Genomic DNA, 24,226 nt, shown 5'->3' with positions numbered 1-24,226 from the left:
GAATATCAACACACTGCGCAAACGCAGTGTTGATATTCAGAGTTCAAACCCTAGATGGCGGTGTTGGCAATTTTTCGAGTAAAACATCTTTTCGTTATTAAATAATAATCCTTGTATTTGGTATGTGGCACGTTTTAAGTCTGCCAGACATCTCAAAGCGCTTCACAGGATTTACTGTAAAGCAGAGTGACTATTTGTAGGCAAACGTTGTCTACAAATTTAACACAGCAATATCCCACAAGCAGCTGTGAAACAAATTACCAATTTTATTTCGGGCCAGGACACCGGGAGAAACTCCCTTTTCCAGTGTTTGCAGAGTAGATTGCGATGCAACTAACTAACTAACTAACTAACTAACTAACTAACTAACTAACTAACTAACTAACTAACTAACTAACTAACTAACTAACTAACTAACTAACTAACTAACTAACTAACAATTTTCTGGTACTTTGCATACCCATTTTTTTTTTGAGGAACATATTGTTATGATTACAAAGAAATAAAATGCCACAAATTTGATTTCAACAGTGTTTGTTATTTAAGATTTGCTGCTGGAATCACATCTTTAATTTAAATTTAAAATTGAGAAGAGGGATGGAGTTCCAGTGGTTAGGGGGCACGGTCAATCAGTTAATGGTGGGGTAGAGGGGGGTGGGGGGAAACACATACCAAAGCTGAACATATACCCCCCTACCTTCATTGCAATTCAGGAAAGATCAACACACCAGGAATAACTGATGACAAAAGAGCAATTTATTGAAAAAATAATCCAGTGATAGTAAACTCTAGATTACATAATAATAATAATCCTTGCATATAGAGGACACGGAAAGATAAATTGTTGAATATGAAGTTTGAAGGTGTTTGCTTTTAGCAGAAAAGATTAACAACAAAAAAGTGGTGTTTGCATACTTAGGTCATTGGTCTCTCTCCTTCACCTATTTCTGTTAATCACATAAACTGCAAGAAATGTAATTTCACCAAAGAAATGTTAACTGTGGACCACTACCATTGCCAGATTGCTATAACATTGGGAGGAAGTAACAGGTGTGTGTATGGAGCAACCATTTTGCTCTCTCAGGCTAAAAGATACAACTGAGCAAGTTAGTGATTTGTTCACTCAGAGTGAAAGATGCCACTAAGTGAGACAATGATTTTGTATTTCAAAACCTTTTTTTGGGTTGTCAATTATCTTGCTTTCCTGTGCATTTTAAACGAGGATTACTTTTTCGGTTAAGTCATAGGAGAAAAGTTATTCTTAAATGCAGTTGAAGAGCAAAACATAGGAGACAATTCTCAATGCAATTTTCCACATACTTTAGTAACAGATGAGACTTGACGAATTCTCAAAAAATTATTGCATTAATTACAGGCTTCACAAACAAAATCAAAGTTTCTTTATAACTGAACGAATCTGCTGAGCGTGAGACACTCTACGAAGAGCACAATTACATCACTAAAAAGCACAGTAAAGTTAAAGTTTTTTCCATTCCATTTGCTGTTCCAACCATTTTGAATCTGGCCGTGGTCTTATTTTCTGTTAGCGTATTTCTCTGGTCTTCCTCCATGATGCCTGATAGCCATAAAAATATAGCGGTTAGAACACATCTTGGAACATTTTCAATCTTAGTTCATGATTCATTTTAGTGAAGGGAAGTTATAATAATCCTTGCATTCGATATAGCGCCTTATCACATTGTTGCGTCTCAGTGCTTCACAGAATATACTGTGAAGTGGATTGACTGTGTATCTTGTGGGTAAAAAGCGGCAGCTAGTTATGGCACAGCAGTGTCCCACAAACAGCCATGGAGTGATGGTAGTAGAGATACATTTTTTCTCATCTTTGTCTATCAGACAAGTTTTGATATTTCTATAGCTTCTTCAATCTGTACTACATGTAGCTGAGTGGTTAGAGCACTTGCCTTGAAAGTGAGAGGACCTAGGTTTGATTCCTGGGTAGGACGAAATGTTGGGCAAGTTTCCTTACTCCACACACCTATGTTTACCTAGCACCCGTCCAGAGAAATACATTGGGAGAGGGACAGAGAGAGGGAAGGAGGGAAGAGAGCGGTGTAAAAAAATTCAATGCTACATTTTTAAAATTAAATCTCTCCGCTCCCCCACACCCCCCAAAAAAAATACGCTGAGTCCCATAATCTCTCGAGGGCAAGAATGAGGAAGTGAGAGAAGGTTTTTTGGGGGAGGGATGGAGGAGAGGGGAAAGGTTATATGAGCGAGTGTGTGTCTGTGAATGAGTGAGTGAGTGAGTGTGCCAGGAGGGAGGGAGGAGAGAGGGTTAAAGTGAAGCCTTTAACCTGCCCAGACTGACTAAGCAACAGGAGCTGAGAGAGAGAGAGATCCCGGCACAGCTCACACACTGCATGTGTGTCTGACAGCCAATAACGCAATCATCAATTGCTGTTATATACCTCATCGATTTATACCTCATCGGAAAGGTCTTTCATGGGGAGTATCAAGGGTATATTTTTGGGGTGGGGGGCGGGGGAATCTCCTATTGTTGATGAGCTATGACCTAAACAAGCTCATCACACATGTATAGCAGTTTGCTTAAAGTGTACACACAATGTTTATGGCATGTTAAATAGTTTGTGAGTGGTATCACTGAAATCTATATTCAATATTGGATCCTTTGGTTGCAAGCGTAGCTGCAATGGATACAGCTAGTCCATTCATAAAAAAAAATGTGGTCACTCACTCCATGAATGTTTGTGGGACACTGCTATGTGCGATTGCTCCCCCATTTAGCCCCAAAATATACAGTCAATTCACTTTACAGTATATTCTGTGAAGCGCTTTGAGACGTATCGAAGACGTGATAAGGCGCTATATCAAATGAAAGGATCATTAATAATTATTTAAGTTAGTGTAATTACAGTACAATACAAAATTACATTTGTGTAGTGTTTCACATCGGGAGGACGTCCCAAGGCTCTGTTGGCTTGGGAGGATTGGCTCACTTGATTCAGCACACAAGACAGAAGGCGAGATAGGGACACAAACTAGAGCTGCAATGTACTCTGCCATCCTTTCGTAAGGCCCAGGTTGCAACCATCAACAACCGTACTGTTCTCTAAACAGTGAATGGAAGATCTCAGTTAGATGGTCAATGGATGAGCCTAAATTCTTCCCCACATAAAGAGAGGGAAAGGTGGAGAAGATGTACGAGTGTGATATTTTTCATTCCAGACATTTCACCGGTGTCACATTACGATTCTGAACGCTCACCTGGACTTTCTTGAAGATCTTGCGACAAATCAATTTGAATGATATGACTGAGTACACATTACAACCAACTGAGAAATAAGCAAATTCATGAAAAGCCCTATCTATTAAAACTGCATCAGGAGTTTATTTTTTGCGATGAATATTACCAAGTAGAAAAGGATGCTGGCATTCTTAGTTGACCATTATTTATTTAAAGGAAAGGTTACCTGTAGTGCCACTCTGAAATCCCCCAGCCTTTCACACCATTTACAGTGTATGTAGCCAGTCTCTCCACTATCCGAGCTTCCCACTCCATCCCAATATAGAATTCCGGGCTTGCCAAAATCTGACACTGCAAAAAGTATCGCTTCCCACCTGCAGGTGAAGAGCAGGAGCAATATCATCACAGTTAATGGGTGTCCTATAAAAGACACAGTCGCTTAATATACTTTACAGTAAATCCTGTAAAACAATTAGGACGTCCTTCCTACGTGAAAGGCCTGGAATCAAACCCAGGTTTTACGTGGCAGGCAAGAATTCTACGACTTAACCACCAATGCATGAAAAACTCAGCACGTAACAGACAGCCGAAAACCACTATGCTGTGAATTTCCTGGCTTACCTGGCCAGCTTGTTGCTCAATTATTTTCCCCTATTGTGCAAGAGTGGGTGGGGCTAAGTGACGTTACTCAAAAAGAAATTGCCCGTCAGAAAAGATTGGCATACACTGTGAATACCATGTACACAATTTGTTTTTAACAATCCGAAGCTTATCAATCAAAGTTCTTTGTTTTCTCACATATCTGATTGTCATCAGATATCATGCGGAAGGTGAATCGATCAACTGGCTTGTTTCATTTCGGTTCTGATTGTGGGGTTGGACCGAAATGAAGCCTGCCAGTTGACTGGTCCGTGTTACGAACGATCAATTAGGATGTGCGCATTTTTTGGATACCCACCTGTATGTGGTACACACTCTAATGTGACCTCTGGTAAAATAATAAACCCATTCTGACATTGGAATACTCTGAACACAAGATAAGCAATTACAGGGAATGGAAGTGAATGAACTGCCAAGTTTATATTACAGTCCAGCAATTTAGTGGTTTATCCTCCAAATCTTGACCATTTAGCAACTGAAAAGCACAACTTAAAAATGTAGAATACATTTTCATTTGTGCTGCAAACAGTACGCCATGCAACAGGAAAACATATTTAATGTTTCATTACCTGCTTCAAACTCAAATCCATAATCCAAAGGTGGGGTTCCTCCCTCCCCGTGACATGCTAAATCCAGTCCACACCACTTTACTGGGTGCTTTTCACCTGAGGGGGTATACAGGTATCCCAACTCCAGGCTGCAATAAACAACACACTGAGCTTGGCACAGGCCCTTTTTAACCACTGTAACAATAAAGACAACAAAACTAAAACACTGTTATCATAAACCAACTGATTACAAAAAGTGTAATGCGTTCAACTGAGGTTTAGTTATTTGTAATAGAGCTGCGGCTGCAACAATTCCTGAGTTTTTCCGGGTACCTAGCTAACAAATGTAGAATCATAGAATCTTACAGCACAGAAGGAGGCCATTCGACACCATCCTGGCTGTGTCAGCTCTTTGAAAGAGCTATTCAAATTAATCCCACTCCCCCGCTGTTTTCCCATTGCCTTGCAATTTTTTCCTTTTCACATATACACCCTTTGGAAAGTTATTATTAAATCTGTGTCCTCTGATTATCGATCCATCATCCATGGAAACCCCAAAATAAAATGCTTCACCAGACATACTGCAAAGGGCAGTATCTGTGTATTTTACAGGGAATTTGACAGACAATGTCCCACAAACAACCATTAAGTAAATAATCAATTTATTTTGAGGATTTGTTGGCCAGGCACCGGGAGAAACTCCCTTCTCTGTTTTATCAGAATGCCATGGGATCTTTAACATTTACCTGAGCAAACAGATGGGACCTTGCTTTAAGGTCACATCAATTGCACGTCAAACAATACAACAGACTTTGCATTGCATTGAAGTCAATATGGCCAAGACTATGAGTTCAAAGTCCTGACGTGGGGCTTGAACACACAGCTTCTGACTCAGAAGCGAGAATACTACCAACCGAGCCAGGCTGACTGACACCTCAATATCTACACACCTTCCACTTGTGATACCGACATTGCCTGCAATGCGAATATCGCAACACTGACATTAACACTTTGAACCATAACTTGCTGTGACTGAGACTTCAGAATAACTCAATGGTGTTCGAAATTTTTTTTGTTACATAAATAGAAAATAATCCAACCTTAAATTTGACAAGGGGAGAGAGGGAGAGGGAGGAAGGAGGTTGCTCTCTGTGTCTGATTCCCTCATTATCTAGTTAGGGTTGGGGCTGGGTCTCAGTTGTATTGCATTGTAATACAGCCCGTAACATGATATCTTGTGGCCTGATACTATCTGATAATATCATGAGTCCTGATAATATCTCAACTCCGTTCAGCTTCCACAGTGAACTCCTGATAACTCGTCACTCCAAGGGAAAAGGGTTCCGTGTTGAGTTATCCGGAGTGGCCAGTTAGGCATATTTATAAATATACTGTATGAATAAATGTGGCTGGGTTATTGACAGCATGATTGACGTAAGTGTTAGTGACAAGTTAAACCAGGCTCGAGTTATTATGCATCAGTAGCAATTGTCTACAATGTCTTTCACCAACTGCACTTACACAGTGAGCAGATTGCTCTGCGAGACAATTCCTATGTTGAAACTGGTCCCATCATTCAGTGTGCCCATATGGAAACCATAACGATGGAAGTACTTCCAATCCCGATGATCTCCTACAATGTAGGGCAGGGCCAGTGAGAGAAGGGGTGGGGTTTGGGGGAATGGAGATGAAAGGAAAGGTAAACAAAGAAGAACACAAAGAGAAAGAGAAAAAAAATAAAAGGGAAATACAAAGGTGAAAGTTTTAATGGAAAATGTACTTTCAACAATTATTTATAAAAGTGACATGAAATTATATATTTTTAATTACTTAAAAAATAGACTGTGTTCCCTCCTACGTTTAGAGTCTCTGCATCATTTCTCTAGTAAGAGAGTGAGAAAGTGTTCACATTTCTGATGCAGTCACTCAGAGGCCTGGGAAGTGGACCTGAGCAACCAAGGTTACAAATAACAATAATAGTAATAATTCTTGCATTTGATATAGAATCTTATCACATCATTGAGACATGTCAAAACCCTTCACGGGTAATACTATAAAGTGGATTGCTGGTGTATTTTGTGGGCGAAACATATTGCAAAATAACAAGCACCCGATGAGATGAGCAAATAAGACAATCTTTCTTATTAACAGAACAGCTATCATATTTATTACAGTTGTGATGAAAAATATCTAAAACCTAAAATCAATTACTGAAGGAATAGAGCAACTGCAGCGACAAGATTTATTTATATATATATAAATAACTGTTTTTGTTTTCAGATTTCCAGCATCTGCAGTATTTTGTGTTTTTTATATATATATATATAAAAATAAATATATATATACCTACTGCATGACGGAGAAGTACTCAATATATGGTCCCACACACCATATTCCCAAGAGTGTGCACATACATCATCACTGCTTAGATCAATGTTATGTTATTCTACCACTTCACCACTGAGTTGTCATTGCAGTCAACTTTGGTTAGCTTTTTGTGAAAAAAAACGACAACTGACAAATTATTTGCAATTTGCCATCCATCATTCTCATAGAAACAGAAATCAAATGCGTTATCAATAACAATGATAATTTACGGCGCCCTTCACATTCAGAGGATATCTCAAAGCGCTTCACAACGGGAGTCCGAGCTCTGGAGTTCGAGAGGGGGTGGGAGAGATCAGGAGAGGGGAAAGGTAGCTGAAAGCACAGTCAAAGGGATAGGTAATAAGGTACTGAAGGCGGAAGAAGGGGGGCAAAGCGGAGGGAGATCAGTATACGATTTTAGTTGAGGTGGGAGAAGATCAGTACAAGATTAGACAGCCTGTAACACTCACCAAAAGAATGGTCCCTCATTGAATCCAAGGTAACTTTATGACAACCAAACCCATCGATCTGAATTGTACCAGTGATTTTTCCAAACTGTTCATGGTGAGTCTGGTGGAGACTAATGCATAGACAGGAGTTATTCAACGGATAATTGTAACCACAGGAGATAGCTCAGTATTAACAATGACCTAATGCTACAATTAAAGTCAAATTTAACACTGAGCAGAGAGAGAAAATAAAACATTATAAAGCCAGAGCTACTGGATAGAATTGTATGACATTTTCTAAAAAAAACTGCCAGAGAAAAATACAATTATAGTTTGATGATTATAAAACTGAATATGAAGTCTGAAATGTTTTTAATTTCACTTACTCTTCAAGCTTTTTAAAAAACTCCTTGGACCACTGTTCCCTAGCGATGGCCTTTGCGAGTGCGATGGAATGCATGTCCGTATCAAAATCAAAGTAGTCCAACTTACTTTCCCAGTCTAGGTTCATGCACACGTGCACCAATTGGTCTCCTTTATCCAGCCTTTTTGGAAACACAACATCCTGATATTGAGACCACACCAACTATGAGAATCAGACGTTTCAAGTTCCCCTGTTATAAACCTCAGACCAATGACTGTCAGTGGTGGTCTCGTAATCTGGTGATTCCTAATCGGATTGGGAAACCAGCAGCGTATCACACTGACTGACGAGAATTACACTCCAAACAATGTACTTTAGGAGCGGAATACCAGTAGATTGGTGAGATGTACTTCCTGCCAGACAGAGGCAGTACTCAGAGTTCCTTATTAAAGGATCCAGTTAGAAATAATAATAATAATAATCTTTGCATTTGATATCGCACCTTATCACTTCATTGAGACGTCCCAAAGCGTTTCATGGAAAATATTGTAAAGTGAATTGACTGTGTATTTTGTGGTCAAATGCAGTAGGTAATTGCACACAGCAGTGTCCCACAAACAGTCGTGGATTAAGTGATCATACTTTTTCAGGGGAGGGATTATTACCACCAAACTAACAACTAGGTTACTACTTACTGCTAGATAAACAGAGGTATGTGGTGTAAGGAAACACGCCTAAGGTTTCACCCTGCTCGGGAATCAAACCCAGGTCCTCTCACTTTCGAGGCATGTGTGCTAACCCAATACGCTACGGGACTCCACTTATAGGCTCTTAGTCCACAAATAGACACTTACTAGATTGTATTACTTATTCATTAAAGAATTTTCACTCAGCAGCACACAATAGCGACTCTTGTCCTTTCCAGATGTGCACTGGGTAGCAATGCAGAGCAGGAACGTAGGCTATTTTTCCTCGTCCCACCCTAGACCAGTGATATTGCTCCTACCACTACTCTGGCTGGGAACCACCAATTTAGGCACAGGACAAAGGTCAAAGCAGACCTTGCTGACCGGTATGGCACAGCAACACAACACACAACCCAGTTATCCACTGAACCACTATGTGAAAAGCCACCCTCTGCCCTGCTCCACATGAATAGACAACTAAACCTCTTCATGAACAGCCAGTTTGGTTTGGAATTCTCCGTTTGGTTTGGATGCTCTTAAGCATGGTGATGAATTTCTGCAACTGATCAAAAAAAAGAGATGGGAGAAAATAATAACACTTTAAAAAAAATAAGGATTGTTTGAGGGTATGATATGGGCAACCTCGCTGCATATTGCCAGCTTTGATTGTGTAGTGGATAGAGCAACAACATATGGGCCACAAGTTTACTGAATCAAATCCCAAGCCGTGCTGGTCTCAGCTTCATTGAGAGACAATATTTGTCCTGGCCTTCCTTAGGTTCAAGGAAGGAAAAATCAGCCTGCTCTTTGCTTTTGTGAATTCTTTCTAAGCGACTGTAACTTGCTGACCTCATAGCCCCATCGTAAGTGAGCTTCCATTTCCTCATGGCTTCCACCGGCTGGAAGAGCAGGCCCTCAGCCCCGAAGGCCTCCTCATGTGTAGACATCAGCGTGTCGGGCAGCCGAGGGGATAGCAGTAGCCCTGTCTCAGGCAACTGCAAAGTGCAGACGGGGCAAGACACAGAGATGAACAACCAGAGATACAAGCAGTCAGCACACCTTCCTGATTATGGTATCCTGACATGTACTATATTTAAATATTACGTCAATTGCTGGTGTGAACCTCAACCGGTCAAATCCACAAAGGTGCATTAGACACAGCAATGTCCACAAATGGCTATGGAGTGACCAATTTTATTTGAAGGATTATTGGCCAGGACACTGGAAGAAACTCCTTTTCCTTTTTGAATAGTGTCATGGGATCTTCAATCTCCACCTGAAGAGGCAGACAGGATCTCACTGGAGTGTCATCTTAGATCAAACTATGTGAGTCCATGGCCCAAGGCTGGGCCAGTTCTCCATGGACTTCTCTTGCTGTCACGGCCCGCGATCATTGCATTCATTACCACCGTGTGAAACACCAGACAAAATTTCACCATGTCATCATTTTCTTTGGGCTGCCAGGAAAGGGATGCCTTGCAACACAACACACCTTATTATAACTGTGCAAAGTAAGAACAGAAGAGCAGAATGACCCGTGTACACAAACCTTAATGTAGAGGAAGCCGTTGATCATTTTGGCTGGCCTTCGTGCAATGGCTCCCACCAGGTAGCAGCCATTCTCATTGGCTGCACTGAAGTAAACTGCATCGATTGCCTGGAACATGGAAGCAGAACCAATCAATTGTGAATAACTGCAGCCATGTGGTCGAAAAGCGTTCGAGTCTACTGGGGATTCATCTCCAACACATCAGTCAACAGTACATCCTGTGAAGCACTGTAACACATCCTCCCGATGTGAAAGGCTCTATAGTAAATGTAAGGATTATTATTACAATGTTATCCTCTCCTTTCTGTGCCCGTCTCATATAAGAGTTAGTGCAAGGACCATTTTCTCCCTAACAGTTACAGCTATTCTCCCGTAACACAGCTTTGGCGTTCTGAGGTTTGTGGGTGAATGAATATTCGCTCGTGTAAAAATCATCAAAACACTGTCTCCCACCCCAAAGGGTTATTTATTTCTAACCAATATTTTGTATAATTTGGGGGAATGTATCAGCAGTGGGTACAGAAGATTTGGGCTATTAAAATTTTATTGCTAGACAATCTGCTGGCTCACCGGCAGATTGCTAGTAACCATAAAATAAATGGCGAAACAAGAAAATCACATTCACAGTGTGAGCTGTGCTTTGGAACGTCCTACCGATGTGAAAGGAGCCACATAAATGTGAACTGTATTGCACAGTACTGTGCATAGTGAACTGTTTTAAGCACAGTCAAATAACCTTCAAATGAGACATTATTCCTGTTCAGGTGATTGTTAAAGATCCCATGACACTATTCAAAAAGAAAAGGGAGTTTCTCCTGGCACACAATCCCCCGGGTACAATTGGTCACTCACTTCATTTCTGTTTCTAGAACACTTCTGTACACAAATTGGCAGCCACGATCACCTACAAATACACAGTCACTACACTTTACAGAAAAAATGCGTGGAACAATTTGAGATGCTTAGATGTGATAAGGCAATATATCAAATGTATGGATTAATATATTGTCAGAATCACAGATTTGGTGTAAATCACACATTTTTCACTGATGAACTTCCTGTATTTTTTCTCTCCTTGATTTCTCAGTTTCCTTATTTTTGTTCCCATTTCTGCAAAAAGGGGTTTCCCCTCCTTGTAATATTCAGGAAATGGGAAGGCTGAAAAGCAGCCATTCCAGGTATCACACTTCATACAGAACCTAAAAAATATAATTTACAATTTTTGTTAAAAAGATGGAATAAGCAAACAATTTATTGATTTACTTCTAGAACACTGCATTGTCAGATAAGTAATGAATCATTTTTCAAAAATGTATTTGCAATGATCACTTGCAGTGGGTTGTAAACAATTTCCTTGTGAAGAAGAAAAGGCTTTGACGCAAACGGCCAAAAATCTGCTGTAAGCGATGTCTGAGCAGGTCGTGACAGGGAAGGTGGTGGAGCCTTGTCGGATTCCGTCTGATTTACACATCATGGCCACAGGATGTCCCCATTCAGCAATGCAATAGCTTTACAGCCCGAGCACTGTTGGGCAGTGTGTGTGTGTGTGTGTGTGAGTGTATGTATCTCTGTGTGTGTAAATGGGTATTCACTGTGAAACCCTTGTTGTGATAGAGGTGAAGTGCCAACCAGGATTCTTAAATTCAATCTTACCACCATAGCAACCTGCCCACTCCTGACACTTGGCAGGCACTGACCTGCTTCATGTCCCCTGCCGTGCCCCCTCCACCATTAGTTGACGGACCTTCAGTTTTTCTGCCCTCATTCTCTGGAACTCCATCCCGCGGAGTTCCCTCCGCATCACCCAATCCCCGCCTCCTTCAGGGCCTGTCTCAAGGCTTTCCCGTTTTGTCCTGCTTTTGGCCACCCTCCCAACCAACCCCTAATCCTCCAATCCTCTTGGATCCAACCCCCAGTACAGTGTAAAACCTTGACTGTCCAGTGCATTGGGACGTCCTCCAGACGTGAAAGGCATTAAATAAATGTAATTTTGTTGTTATTGTAATATGGAAGCCAGTTTTCTGTAGTTCTTATTCTGTGCGATCTTAAATTTTAAGATCATTTTCTTAAACTCCAAACCATGTGACTTTCAAGGACAAACCCTCCTCCTTAAAGCACTCACACAGATGACAGCATCATGAGGCAATGCTCACCCACGGTAACCTACCAAATAAGGAGCAGTCATTTCAACATCCAGCGCCCATGAAATAGTTTGTGACAATTGCAAGTGTGAGTCATTGCCTTCAGGAGAGAAGGGAGGAGGTGTGGAGATTGGAGAAGAAGAATTACAAACAAGTGTTTGCAATTTCTTGCCATTGTGGAGTCATCTTTTTCTTGTGACTATTTGCAAAAAGCACTCAATGTGAATTTTGGTGCAAAAGTTTTTTTTTAAATCGGGTGCTTCCTGCATAATATTACTTGCGTTTTAACTCTGTCTGATTAAGGCTGTGACAACGGGGATAATTAACATAACAATTCCAAATGAGTTTGCAAATGAGATGTACCTGAATTCAACAATTGAACATATTAAAAATGCATGGCTAACAATATTAGCCGTGGACAGATGAACCTGGATTTAGCAATGTAGAAAAAGGGCAGGTATACTCCAACGCCAACTTGCATTCATATTGCTCCCTTCACCTGGGGCTATGTCTCAGAGCGTTGCACAGGGATGGGGTTGGACCCCGAGGGAGAGGGGGAGGTGGCCACAGGTGCATTCGATGAGGTAGGATTTGAGGCACCACCTAAAACTAGAAATAGAGGGGGCGAGATGAAGGGGCGGAGGTACAGATTAGAGGTGGGGGATCTGAAGGCTCTGTTACCAAATGTGGTGATGTAACTTATTCTCTGAACAAAACACAAAATACTGCAGATGCTGGAATCTGAAACAAAAACAGAGAGCTGGGAAAACTCAGCAGGTCAGGCAGCATCTATGGAGAAAGGAAAGTGAGCCAAAGCTTCGGGTCCACGACTCTTCATTAGAACTGGGGTATGTTGAGAGGGAGAGGTTTTTAAGGACAAGTTGAGTGGGGGAGTCAGGACAAGGACGACAAAGAAGACACAAAGGAAGACAAAGAAGAGAATGTATTAGTTGATGGGCTAAAGAGATTATAGTGGTGTAAAACAAAAGGGGGGGGGTTGTACAGCAAAAGTGGGAGGTGTTGAAACAAAACTGGGAAGAAGGGGCTTTAATGGTGCACAACAGGCAACACACTAGAGAGAGGCAAAGATTGACTGGTGACTGGGGTGATGATTGTAATGATAACAAGAAAACTCTTCTGTTAGCTCTTTTCATAATCCTAATAATAATAATAATCCTTGCATTTGATATAGCGCTTTTCAAGTCGGGAGGACGTCCCAAAGCGCTTCACAGAAAACACTGTAAAGTGTATTGACTGTATAATTGTGGGCGAACGCGGCAGCCAATTGCGCACAGCAATGTCCCACAAACAGTCGTAGAGTGAAAATGACCAATTTATTATTGTTTTTGGTTTTGGAGGGATTATTATTAGGCTCTGTGTGGAGTAAGGAAACTTGCCCAAGGTATCGCCCTCTGCCTGGAATTGAACTCAGGTCTCTCACTTGCAAAGCGAGTGCTCTAACCACTGAGCTACAGGACTTTAGCTCTAGTTTTAGGTGGTGCCTCAAATCCTACCTCATCAAATGCACCAGTGGCCACCTCCCCCTCTACCTCGGGGTCCAACCCCATCCCTGTGCAGCGCTCCGAGACATAGCCCCAGGAAGGTGAGCTGTTATGGTCTGAAGTGGCTGAAATCGATATTGAGGCCAGAGGGCTGTAGGGTCCCGAGCAGATAGATAAGATGTACCTGAAGCTTTCGCTGTGGATCATTGGAACAGTGTAGGAGACCATGGATGGAGAGGTCAGACTGTGAATGGGTGTGTGAGTTGAATGGCAGGAGACCGGAAGATCTCCTGCCAAAGTGGATTACAGTAATTACTGTTAAATGTAGTGACTGTAGGATTGTAGACACAGAAGTCAATTTGTGCACAAGCAAGTAGTAATATGCAAACTAACAAAAGATAATCAAACAAAACACAAAATACTGCAGATGCTGGAAATCTGAAAACAAAAACAGAAGTCGCTGGGAACACTCAACAGGTCAGGCAGTATCCATGGAGAAAGGAAAGTGAGTCAAAGCTTCGGGTCCACGACCCTTCGTCAGAACTGGGGCAGGTTGGGAGGGAGAGGCTTTTAAGGGCTAACAGAGAAGGGGGGAGGCAGAGCAAGGAAGGCAGGAGAAAATGGGGTAGAGGGCAGGGGATGATGGGTTAAAAAAGGTGTTAATGATGCAAAACAAAGGGGGGATTGCAACAGACCTTACAGCCCTCTGGCCTCAATATTGATTTCAACAATTTCAGACCACAACACCTCACCTTCCCCCTCTCCTTCTCCCGTGACCATTACCACATCATCTTGGTCTCAGACACACCTTTTCTTTTTCTGGTCTGCCTATTTTGTTGCAATTCTTTCCCCCATCCCTCTTGTTTTGCATCATTAACACCTCTTTAACTCATCATCCCCTGTCCTCTACTCCATTTTCTCCCTTGTCTTCCTTGTTCTGCCTCTCCCCTCTCTGTTAACCCTTAAACGTTTCTCCCTCCCAACATGCCCCATTTCTGACGAAGGGTCGTGGACCCGAAACGGTGACTCACTTTCCTTTCTCCATAGGTGCTGCCTGACCTGCTGAGTGTTCCCAGCGACTTCTGTTTTTGTTAAAAGATGATCAAACTTCTGCATGCACTGTCCGTGACTAATGACGCGAGAGCAGCAGAAAGAACAACTTGCAATCATAAAGCGCTCTACACGAAGGGCAGTGTCTTGGAGCACATATCATACAATCCAACATCACATCCTACATCAAAGAGGCCATTCAGCCCACCATGGCTTAAAATGACAAACGACAGCAGACAAAGATAGTATCAGCAGGGAACAAAATGCAATAGCTCAGACCTTTGGATGGCTGGACAGAGGCTGAATGCAGTCCATTTGTGCTGGGGTGTTGCGGGATTGCTGCCCATAGCCGGCTGTTACACCCTGTGCCACATTCTCCTGCTGGCCCCTCCACTGGCAGCAAAAAGACGAAGGAGGAGGAATGAAAGGTTGTGCCCACATAAACAACAACAACCATAATAAATTAGATTTGTATAGGCCTTTCAAGTCGGGAGGACATCCCAAATCGCTGGGACGTTCCTTACATTATAATTTTTAAATTCTGACCCTGGCACGACACATTCAGCGGCTTTAGACTACAATTACAGAATCAGTTTAACCAAATGTTGCTCGTGCTCTAAAAACATTAAATCCATTTTCATCCTATAGCGATACTAACATAATGAGTTTGAATAGCTTGCTCGAGATTCAGACAGCAGTTATTAAACTTCATGACCAATATGCCGCTGTCTAATCTTCTCTACTGAAATCAAGTGACCACGTGTTTGCCAGAAACCCATTGCTCATATGGCCTGGTGTCTCAGTGGCAGGTAGCGCTGAACCTCAAAATCTACACTCGCTGGCTCAGGGGCAACCTGTCCACACCACGCCACTGAGCAGCCCAATCGTTTTCATTAAATAAGATTTACGTACCCGTCTTAATCGCAATATCAGGTAAATTGTGATGAATTTCAGGTAGTAGAATGGCCCAGGTTGAGTGTAGATGTCACACTTTTTCTTTGGTTTCTTCTCCAACATCAATGTGATTATTGGTGCGATGATGAGGATTACTATCAGGTACCAAAACATGGTGGGGACCAGAGATAGACCTGAAATCAGACAGCTGTTAGAAGTATTCCACACGACTCTCCCTGGCTACTAATTTGTTGAATTTAACCCAATAGCAGTCCAGCATGGTCCTTCCAGGGCCCCAAGTCCCCTTGTGTAGTGTACTAGCCTTAAAGGTTATTCACCTGAACCCAATCCTATGATGTGGTAACGTAGTACAGAGTGTGAGGTGTGATACGGAGTGTGAGGTGTGATACAGGATGTAGGACATAGTACAGCTTTTCACTGATGTGGCCAGATTGAGCGAGTTCTTGTTGCACTGTGCGTGAAGAAACAGCTTTCGATGAGTGTCTACCCTTTAAATTTATTCATTTAAACTTGCCAACCTTTTTTTGGTCACCTTTGTAGACGATTTTCTCAAACAGTTTCAAACGCATTAATCTAAATTGGCCACTCTGCTACTCCTACAATAATCCTAATAGGCGACGCATAATATTGGGCTTGTATTTGGTTGCCTTTGGACCACAAACGTATTTTCATTTGTGGCAACCTTGCTTCTCATTCTCTTGACAACAGTACAAGAGGTGGCATTTCTGGGTGAGGGAGAGGATTGGGAGGAATTACCTAATTACTATTGTACTCAAATAGATAAGAAACTAACGACAGTACACATGAAGCACTTCAGGATGCTACCCTGCGTGAAGGGCACTATACGAATGCAAGTTGTTGTTGCTTTTGCTTATTTGTTACCACTCTCTTTGATTGCTCCCTTTAGTCCATTAAAGTACAGAGGAAACTTGAAAACACTGCAGAGTGCGCAGTCACACATTAAGCTTGGATCGTCAAATTTCTCCTTTTTCAATTCTCTAACATTCCTTTCCTAAAACCCATCCCAAAAACCTGGGAGTAGAGTTTTGACTGGATAAGCGAGTGTATAAAAAACAAAGCTCGCCCTTTTCATTTGACCTCAAAGTTGCCTCTGGTTTCACAAGCATCAAAGTTATTCACTAACTCAAACCATGCCCGAGCTCTTCAGTGTATTGGTTAGAGCACTCACCCTGCAAGCGAGAGTTCAAATCCAGTGCAGAGCGAAACCTTACGTAAGTTTCCTTACTCCAAATGCCTCTGTATACCTTGCAGTAAATAGGTTGTTAGTCAGTTGGCGGATCACGATCCGGCCATAATAATCCCTTAAAAATAAATTTGGTCACTCAATCCACAACTGCTTTGTGGGACACTGCTGTGTGCAATTGGCTGCTGCATTTCACCCACAAAATATACAGTCAATTCACTTTACAATATATTGTGAAGTGCTTTGAGACATCCCAACAATGTGATAAGGTGCTATATCAAATGCAATTATTATTATTATTAATAAAGTAAACACACAGCCTCAGTTATTTAAAGTAAAAAACTGCTTAGACTTTTGACCATAACTAATCCCTCCATTAACAATAAAGAATCATAGTCCTGAATGCACCCATTTCAATGTTATTGTCAAGCTGATATAGCTATCCTGGTAAGTTCCACTGATGTCATGGGCTCAGATGTTGTGCTCTTTGCATTAATTGTTCAGACTGATTAAGGGGTTAATTCAATAACAACAATAACAACTTGCATTCAAATAACGCCTGTCACACGGGGCAGCTTCCCGGAGCACTTAACAGTCCAATACCATCACAAGAATAATAGAGGAACAGAATTTAATAATACTTAAGACATAGATTTTAACAATTTTGATATCGGCCGCATGAGAGAATTCCTCCAGAGAAGGCCAACACAGCCCATGTATGTGAGCCTATGCTGCTTCAGGAAAGCCTGTGATTAAAGTTTAGGTCTGTAACTTTATCCTTTCTCACAGCATTGATGAGCCTGCAGATCGCTATATAAATGTAAATTGTATTGTATTGCAAACAGTCTTCCTGTGTTTATTTTCAAACTGCTAAAGCATTGTACACTGAGATCCACTTACTAATTTACCACTGGGTTCTTTAGCTAAATATTTATAATAACAACAACAAGAAGATTCCATTTATAGAGCGCCTTTCACGTCGGGAGGACGTCCCAAGGCGCTGGACAGTTGGGTCAGGACCCGAGCAGGGGGGAAATGGTCAGGGTGAGGGGAGGGAAGGGAGGGAGCGAGGAGGGGTAGAGAGTCGAGAGGGGAGCTGAAGGCACGGTCAAAGAGAAAGGTCTTGAGACCGGCCTTGAAGGAGGAAAGGGAGGAGGCGGCGAAGGCACTGGGGGATAGAGTTCCAGAGCCTCGGGGCTGAGAGGCTGAAGGCCCGGCCACCGATGGTAGGGCGGTTGGGGCGGGGGATGGTGAGCAGACCGGAGCCAGAGGAACGGAGGGTACGGGCAGGTAAGTAGGGGCATAGTAGGTCGGAGAGGTAGGAGGGAGCAAGGCCGTGAATGGCCTTGTAGTTGAGGATGAGGATCTTGAATTTGACCCTCTGGGGGATGGGGAGCCAGTGGAGGCGAGCGAGGGTGGGAGTGATGTGGTCCCGAAGCCTGGTGCGGGACAGTACACGAGCTGCAGAGTTCTGAATGACCTGCAGCTTGTGGAGGGAGGTGGCGGGAAGGCCGGCGAGGAGAGAGTTCCCATAGTCCAGCCTTGAGGTGACAAAGGCGTGGACCAGAGTTTCAGCAGCGTGAGGGGTGAGGTAGTGCCGTAGTCTGGCGATGTTTCGCAGGTGATGGAAGGCGGTGCCAGTTGTGGCGCGGATGTGGGGAAGAAAGGACAGCTCAGGGTCGAACAGAACACCGAGGTTCCTGACTGGCTTTGAGAGGTGGAGAGTGCAGCCTTGGATGCTGATGCTGTCAGCGCCTGAGGTGCGGAGGCGCTGACGTGAGCCAACCAGGAGGGCCTCAGTTTTGCGCACTTTGAGCTGGAGAAAGTTGTCTCTCGTCCAGGACTCGATGTCGGACAGGCAGCTGTCAGGACATCGGTGGTGATGGAGTTGAAGGTAGAGGAGGAAAGGTAGAGTTGGGTGTCATCCGCATACATGTGGAAGTTAACCCATGTCTGCGGATGATGTCACCAAGGGGGAGCATATAGAGGGTGAAGAGGAGGGGACCGAGGACAGAGCCCTGAGGGACACCGCACGAGACAGTGCGGGGGGTGGAGGAAAAGCCGTTTGTGGAAACAAAATGAAGACGGTGGGAGAGGTACGACCTAAACCACTCAAGGACAGGGCCTTGAAGGTTGAGGTGGGAGGACAAGCGGTGGAGGAGGATAGCGTAGTCGACCGTATCGAATGCGGCCGATAGGTCGAGGAAGACGAGGAGGCAGAGGGAGCCCTGGTCGCAGATGGTCAAGAAGGTCGCAGATGGTCATTGGTGACCTTGACCAGGGCAGTTTCTGTGCTATGGGCAGCACGGAAACCCGACTGAAGCGGTTCGAATAGTGAATGGTTGGAGAGGAAAGAGCGCAGTTGGGAGGCGACAACGTTTTCAAGGACCTTGGACAGGAAGGGGAGGTAAGAAATGGGCCGGTAGCTTGATAGCTGCGACACATCAAGGGAGGGTTTTTTCAGAGTGGGAGTGATGGTGGCAGTTTTTAAGGGAATGGGGACAGAGCCAGAGGAGAGGGACAGGTTGATGATGTCGGTGATATGTGGGGCAAGAAAGTGGAGCTGGGAGATAAGGAGTGGAGTGGGGATGGGGTCAAGGGAGCAGGTGGTGGGTTTCAGGGATAGGATGAGTTTGGTGACAGAGGGTGGGGAAACGGGTTCGAAGGTGTGCAGGGGAGGATGGGTAGGAGTCGGAGTGTGGGAGGGAGGGGGTGGGTGGAGGTTGGAGGGGAAGTGACCGCGGAGCGGATTCCCTTGATTTTGGATTCAAGGAAATCCAGCATCTCCTCGCAGTGAAGGTTGGAGGAGATGACCTGCGCGGGGTGGCGGGGGGGACGGAGGAGTCGGGATGTGGTAGAGAACAGAAGCCTGGGGTTGTTCTTCGCCTCCAGGATTATCCTGGAGTAGAAGGACGACTTGGCCGAGGCTAGAGTGGAGCGGTAGATTTTGAGGAGGTCCAGCCAGATTTGTCGGTGGACCGTTAGGCCAGATTTGAGGCAGGTGCGTTCAGCGGCCCACACCTGGCTTTTCAGTGAGCGGAGGTGGGTGGTGAACCAGGGGGAGGAGCAAGAGTTGGAGACAGTACGGGAGGTGATGGGGGCAAGAGTGTCGAGTGTGGGGGAGAGGGTCTTGTGGAGGAGGGTGAGAGAAGAAGAGGGGTCAGTGAGGTTGAAGGCCAGAGGGAGAGGACTCTAAGGCAGCGGTTACGGATTGTGGGGGTAACTTCTTCCTGGGCGGTAGAAGATGGTGGTGGGTCTGGTGGAGGTGAGGAGTGGGGTGGAGGTGGTGAAGGAGATGAAGTGGTGATCGGAGGCCGTCTTCATCTCATAATAATATAATATTCCTTGCATTTGATATAGTGCTTTTCACATCTTCTAGACATCTCAAAGCGCTTCACAGAATAGACTGTAAAATGAATTGACTGTATATTTGTGGGCGAAAACGCAGCAGCCAATTGTGCTAACTGAGCGTCTGCTTAGACATTTTATTGATAGTGTTAAGATTATAGAAGTTGTAGTCTAATAATGATTGTGTCGTTATGTTGTTTATTTTTTTTGCTTTATTGATCTTGGTGTATTTGTGAGACCTCATTATTATCATTATTTTGGTCTCAAGGTGGGGACAGTTAGATTATAGAAGTTGTCGTCTAATAATAATGAAACATTAAACAAATGTAGAATGGGGAAAGTACTGACAGTCATGGGATAGGACACATCTGTTTTTCTCTGTTTTTGAAAGAATAACAAGACAGCTTTGGAAAAAGGCAGAGGGTCACCTCTTATCAGTAAATAACAACAAGCCCACAGAGGTAACGGTCCAAGGTACCAGTCGACACAGGATCTCGACTGAGCAGTAAGTCGCTAGATTCTGACAGGGCCTGCCAAGCGACAGAAGGCAACCCTCAAAAATAGCAACTAATGAGCAAGTTGCTTAAACTAGAGGACCTTGGTACCATCCCGGGATACTGATAAGAAATAACCAGTCACTTAAAAGGAATGTATTAATGATTCCGCATAATAAAATAACAAGCACCAGATACAGCCCTAAACTGATCAATCTCCTATCTTAGACAGGAAAAAGGGAAGACCTCGTGGAGACTCAGTCAGGCTGGCACCAAGCCAAATGATTGATTGACCTGAGTACGTGACTGTATCAGACGTGGGTAGAGGGGCCCTAGGAAGGACAAGGTGGTTGGTCGACAAACCGCCGAATAAGGCTAGGTAAAATACAAAGTGACTGGATATGTAAATACGGGATGTAATGGCAAGTCAGGCGACTAACTATAAGTAGCCGAAAAAGAGAAGTGGAAAGCAGTCCGGAACGGTGCCAACAGACGGTGATGGAAGATCGAAAGCCTGAATAACTGAAACAACTAAGAAAGAACCCTGTTCCGGACTCATAGCACTCGGTCTAGACGGTTAACTGCTGAAATAAGCGCGCTTCAATGGTATTTTTGTTTGAATATACTTGGCTTAACAGATGTTAGCACTCTGGGTGCTGGGATGCTGGGTGACCTTTTTGATATCTAACAATAGTACAACTACATTCCTGACAGAGAGCCAAAAAGAGACTGACAGATATCTAGAAGACCAATGACATGCACACTGTTCAATTGATCTTATTTTATGGAAGATGCACACTTCAGAAATGTGGATTTAATATATGAAAAAAAGTAAATTGCTAATATGGGTTTAGGGGGTTGGGAGAGGAAGTGCGTGCTGAATGAAAGAAAACTGCCCCTTCACTAGTTATTTCTCTCGCTCACTCTCTGCTACCTAACGGTCAAGAGCTCTTAATTGAATCATATTATTCCTTCAATTATATTAATTGTTAATTTGTTTGGTGTGGACTCTCTGAAGCATGGTGTTTCCGCAGGTGTCAGGGAAAAGATGACCGAAAGTGCGGTCAAAGAGGTACATTTTGAGAGATACCTTGGGCAAATTTCCTTACTCCACACGCCTAATAATAATCCCTCCAAAAAAAAAAAACAATAATAAATTGGTCATTTTCAATCTACGACTGTTTGTGGGACATTGCTGTGCGCAATTGGCTGCCGCGTTCGCCCACAAATATACAGTCAATTCACTTTACAGTGTGTTCTGTGAAGCGCTTTGGGACGTCCTCCCGACGTGAAAAGCGCTATATCAAATGCAAGGATTATTATTATTATTATTATTGTAAGAGGGGAGGGTGTCCCAGAGAGCAAGTCAGAATGTCTGAAAGGCTACCCACCGACATGAAGCTATACGATGCAAGCCAGTGTTCACTGAGTGAAGGGAGCAGTCAGGTTGGTAAGTAGAATATCATTAGGATGATGGGGGAATTTTTACGGGTTTGAGTTATCTTGAGAATCATGTTTAAAGAAACTGAGTCTGTAGGCATTTTATCTTTGCCAAACCAGAGTTACTATGTATGCCTGAAATTTGAAAGTATTCAATTTTCCATCACTAACATTCCTCACTTTACTGAGTACAAACATCGAAGGCGATTGAAACTAATGGCCCTTTTGTAGAGGTGCCTCACTCAAAGAAGAGGGTCTTGAGACATACTTCGGAGGCAAGCGAGGGTGTAAGACAAAAGGACTGGGGGATGGAGTTCCAAAGGGTGGGGGCAGAGAAGCTGAAAGCCCGACCGCTAATGGTATACACAGCACAAGGATGGATCTGGTTTCTTTGAAAATGCTCCCATTCTCAGAGCAGTAACCATGGCATTCTGTAACTCTCGTGTATGAGGCCCATCTGGGGAAAGCTGGGGGTTTGAGCCACTGAAAAAAATATTTGAGGAATCAAAGTAACCTAATGCTGCAGCTACTTACCCACTTTTCTTATTTATCAAAACCCTTTAAATCAGAAATAAAATCCTGGTTAGCAACTAGGGAAACCAGTCCTTTTACCAGAATAACTGTAAACATTCACACTGCTTAATGTAAACATTCGCCCCCTCCTTAGCCTCCTTCAAGTCCTGCCTCAAGACCCTTCTCTTCGACCATGCCATCGGTCACCCCCCCTTCCCCTCCCCTCCCTTCTCCCTCCCTGACTCCAGCTTGGGTCTGAAATGCTGTACATTGTCCAGCGCCTTGGGACGTCCTCCCGACGTGAAAGGCTCTGCTGTACAAATGTAATCTTGTTGTTGTTGCTTTCCCCCCACATGAATACACATCAACAAATTACACAAATATTGACCTCTTTTGTATGGTAACATTCCTGCATTGTTTGCTAACGCATTTGACATCAACTCATTAAAACTTGAAGTTGTGATTAAGGCAAGAATTTTAGCATTACTTACACGCCTCAGCCAATGTGCTCTTTTTTCGTGAAAAAGATCACACGAAAGCCTCAAGCTTGAGTGGAACAATGTGTCCGCGATTCCCTGAGGTTGGTTCAGAGTGAGTAGCTCCAACTGCAACTACAGTAAGAAAAGTCCAGAGGACAAGGTTATAATCTTTGGTCACTGAAGGCTACAGAGTATTTGAATGGAACTGCTTATTAACTCCTTCAGTGCCTAATGTGAATATTAGTTGATTTTTTAAAACAAAAATCCAAGCGCGAAGTGTTCGACATTTCATAATCACCCCGAGGCAGACAATTATTTGCAGAAAACAATTAAACCATACCTAATAATAATAATCCTTGCATTTGGTATTGTGCCTTTTCACATCGGGAAAGGCATGTTTCATGCTTCATGTCTCAAAGCGCTTCACAGGAATTACTGTGAAATGGAGTGACTGTATTTGTAGGAAGCACAATTGCACACAGCAAAGTTCTACAAACAGCCATGAAAAGAATGATCATTTTATTTGGGGGATTGTTAGACAGGACATAACTCTAAATCTGATGTCGAATACTTTACAGCTGCAGTTAACTTGAAAGTCGCCACCTTCCTGTTATTCCCTTTGTTGTCAAACCTGAAGACTCAGCTTTACATGTTCTCCACCATTGCATGCGCAACAACAACAACAACAAGATTACATTTGTATAGCGCTTTTCATGTCGGAAGGACGTCCGAAGGCGCTGGACAGTCTCCACTGCGAAGTACATAAGACTAAAATCCAATTGGATACGATCCATAATGTACTTTGTGTCACAATACATTTTGTGAGTCACTAAAAGCAAGATGTTTTTCTACCGTAAGGTCCTCAACTAGCCCCAAAAGAAAAACTTATCTTCGGATCTGATTTTCTTAAAAAAAAGTTGTGAAGATGAAATAAAATGATAACATGTACTCTAGATAAAATGTACTGTCTGTTCTCTGAACCACCAATATTGTTTAGCATGGTAACAGAGCAACTTTATTTAAGAAATGGTCCTCTGAAGCTAAGATGCACTAGCTCCATTAATCCTTGCAAAAACTTGCACACCAGTAAGTGGTGTGTTTCTAGAGAAAAACTGGGAATGAATCAAATGAAAGATAAACAGCAGGAGGAATAGCAATGCATAAGAAACAATACTTTTAAGACCATTTAACATGGGCTGAGGATTGAACTTTGCTTAATCGTGGGAGTATTTAAATTTAAAAAAAGAGGCAGTATAAACCCAGAAACTACAGGCCAGTCAGCCTAATG

The 24,226-nt window shown here is 43.0% G+C and overlaps 1 protein-coding gene across 3 annotated transcripts; it reads right to left on the bottom strand.

Moving 5' to 3' along the window:
- Positions 1–734: 734 nt before the first annotated feature.
- LOC103181315 lies at positions 735–23,069 on the bottom strand. Of its 3 annotated transcripts, XM_007897717.2 has the most exons (11): positions 22,951–23,069; positions 15,458–15,633; positions 14,825–14,938; positions 9,853–9,960; positions 9,153–9,298; positions 7,640–7,798; positions 7,275–7,384; positions 5,959–6,070; positions 4,459–4,586; positions 3,456–3,603; positions 735–1,576 (listed from the first exon to the last, which is right to left on the bottom strand). In XM_007897717.2, exons 2-11 carry the CDS (start codon positions 15,611–15,613, stop codon positions 1,534–1,536), a joined length of 1,224 nt encoding a protein of 407 aa, XP_007895908.1. In that variant the 5' UTR covers positions 15,614–15,633; positions 22,951–23,069; the 3' UTR covers positions 735–1,533. The 3 variants fall into 3 exon arrangements, with proteins under 3 accessions (XP_007895908.1, XP_007895909.2, XP_007895910.1); XM_007897718.2 differs by lacking the exons at positions 14,825–14,938; positions 15,458–15,633; positions 22,951–23,069 and adding an exon at positions 11,597–11,647; XM_007897719.2 differs by lacking the exons at positions 14,825–14,938; positions 15,458–15,633; positions 22,951–23,069 and adding an exon at positions 11,550–11,575.
- Between the last annotated feature and the right edge of the window lie 1,157 nt (positions 23,070–24,226).

The sequence above is a fragment of the Callorhinchus milii genome, unplaced genomic scaffold (assembly GCF_018977255.1).
Source record: "Callorhinchus milii isolate IMCB2004 unplaced genomic scaffold, IMCB_Cmil_1.0 Scaffold1, whole genome shotgun sequence".
Classification (NCBI taxonomy): domain Eukaryota; kingdom Metazoa; phylum Chordata; class Chondrichthyes; order Chimaeriformes; family Callorhinchidae; genus Callorhinchus; species Callorhinchus milii.
The sequence above is the reverse complement of the archived record's forward strand: the minus strand, read 5'-3'. Positions and strand labels throughout refer to the sequence as shown.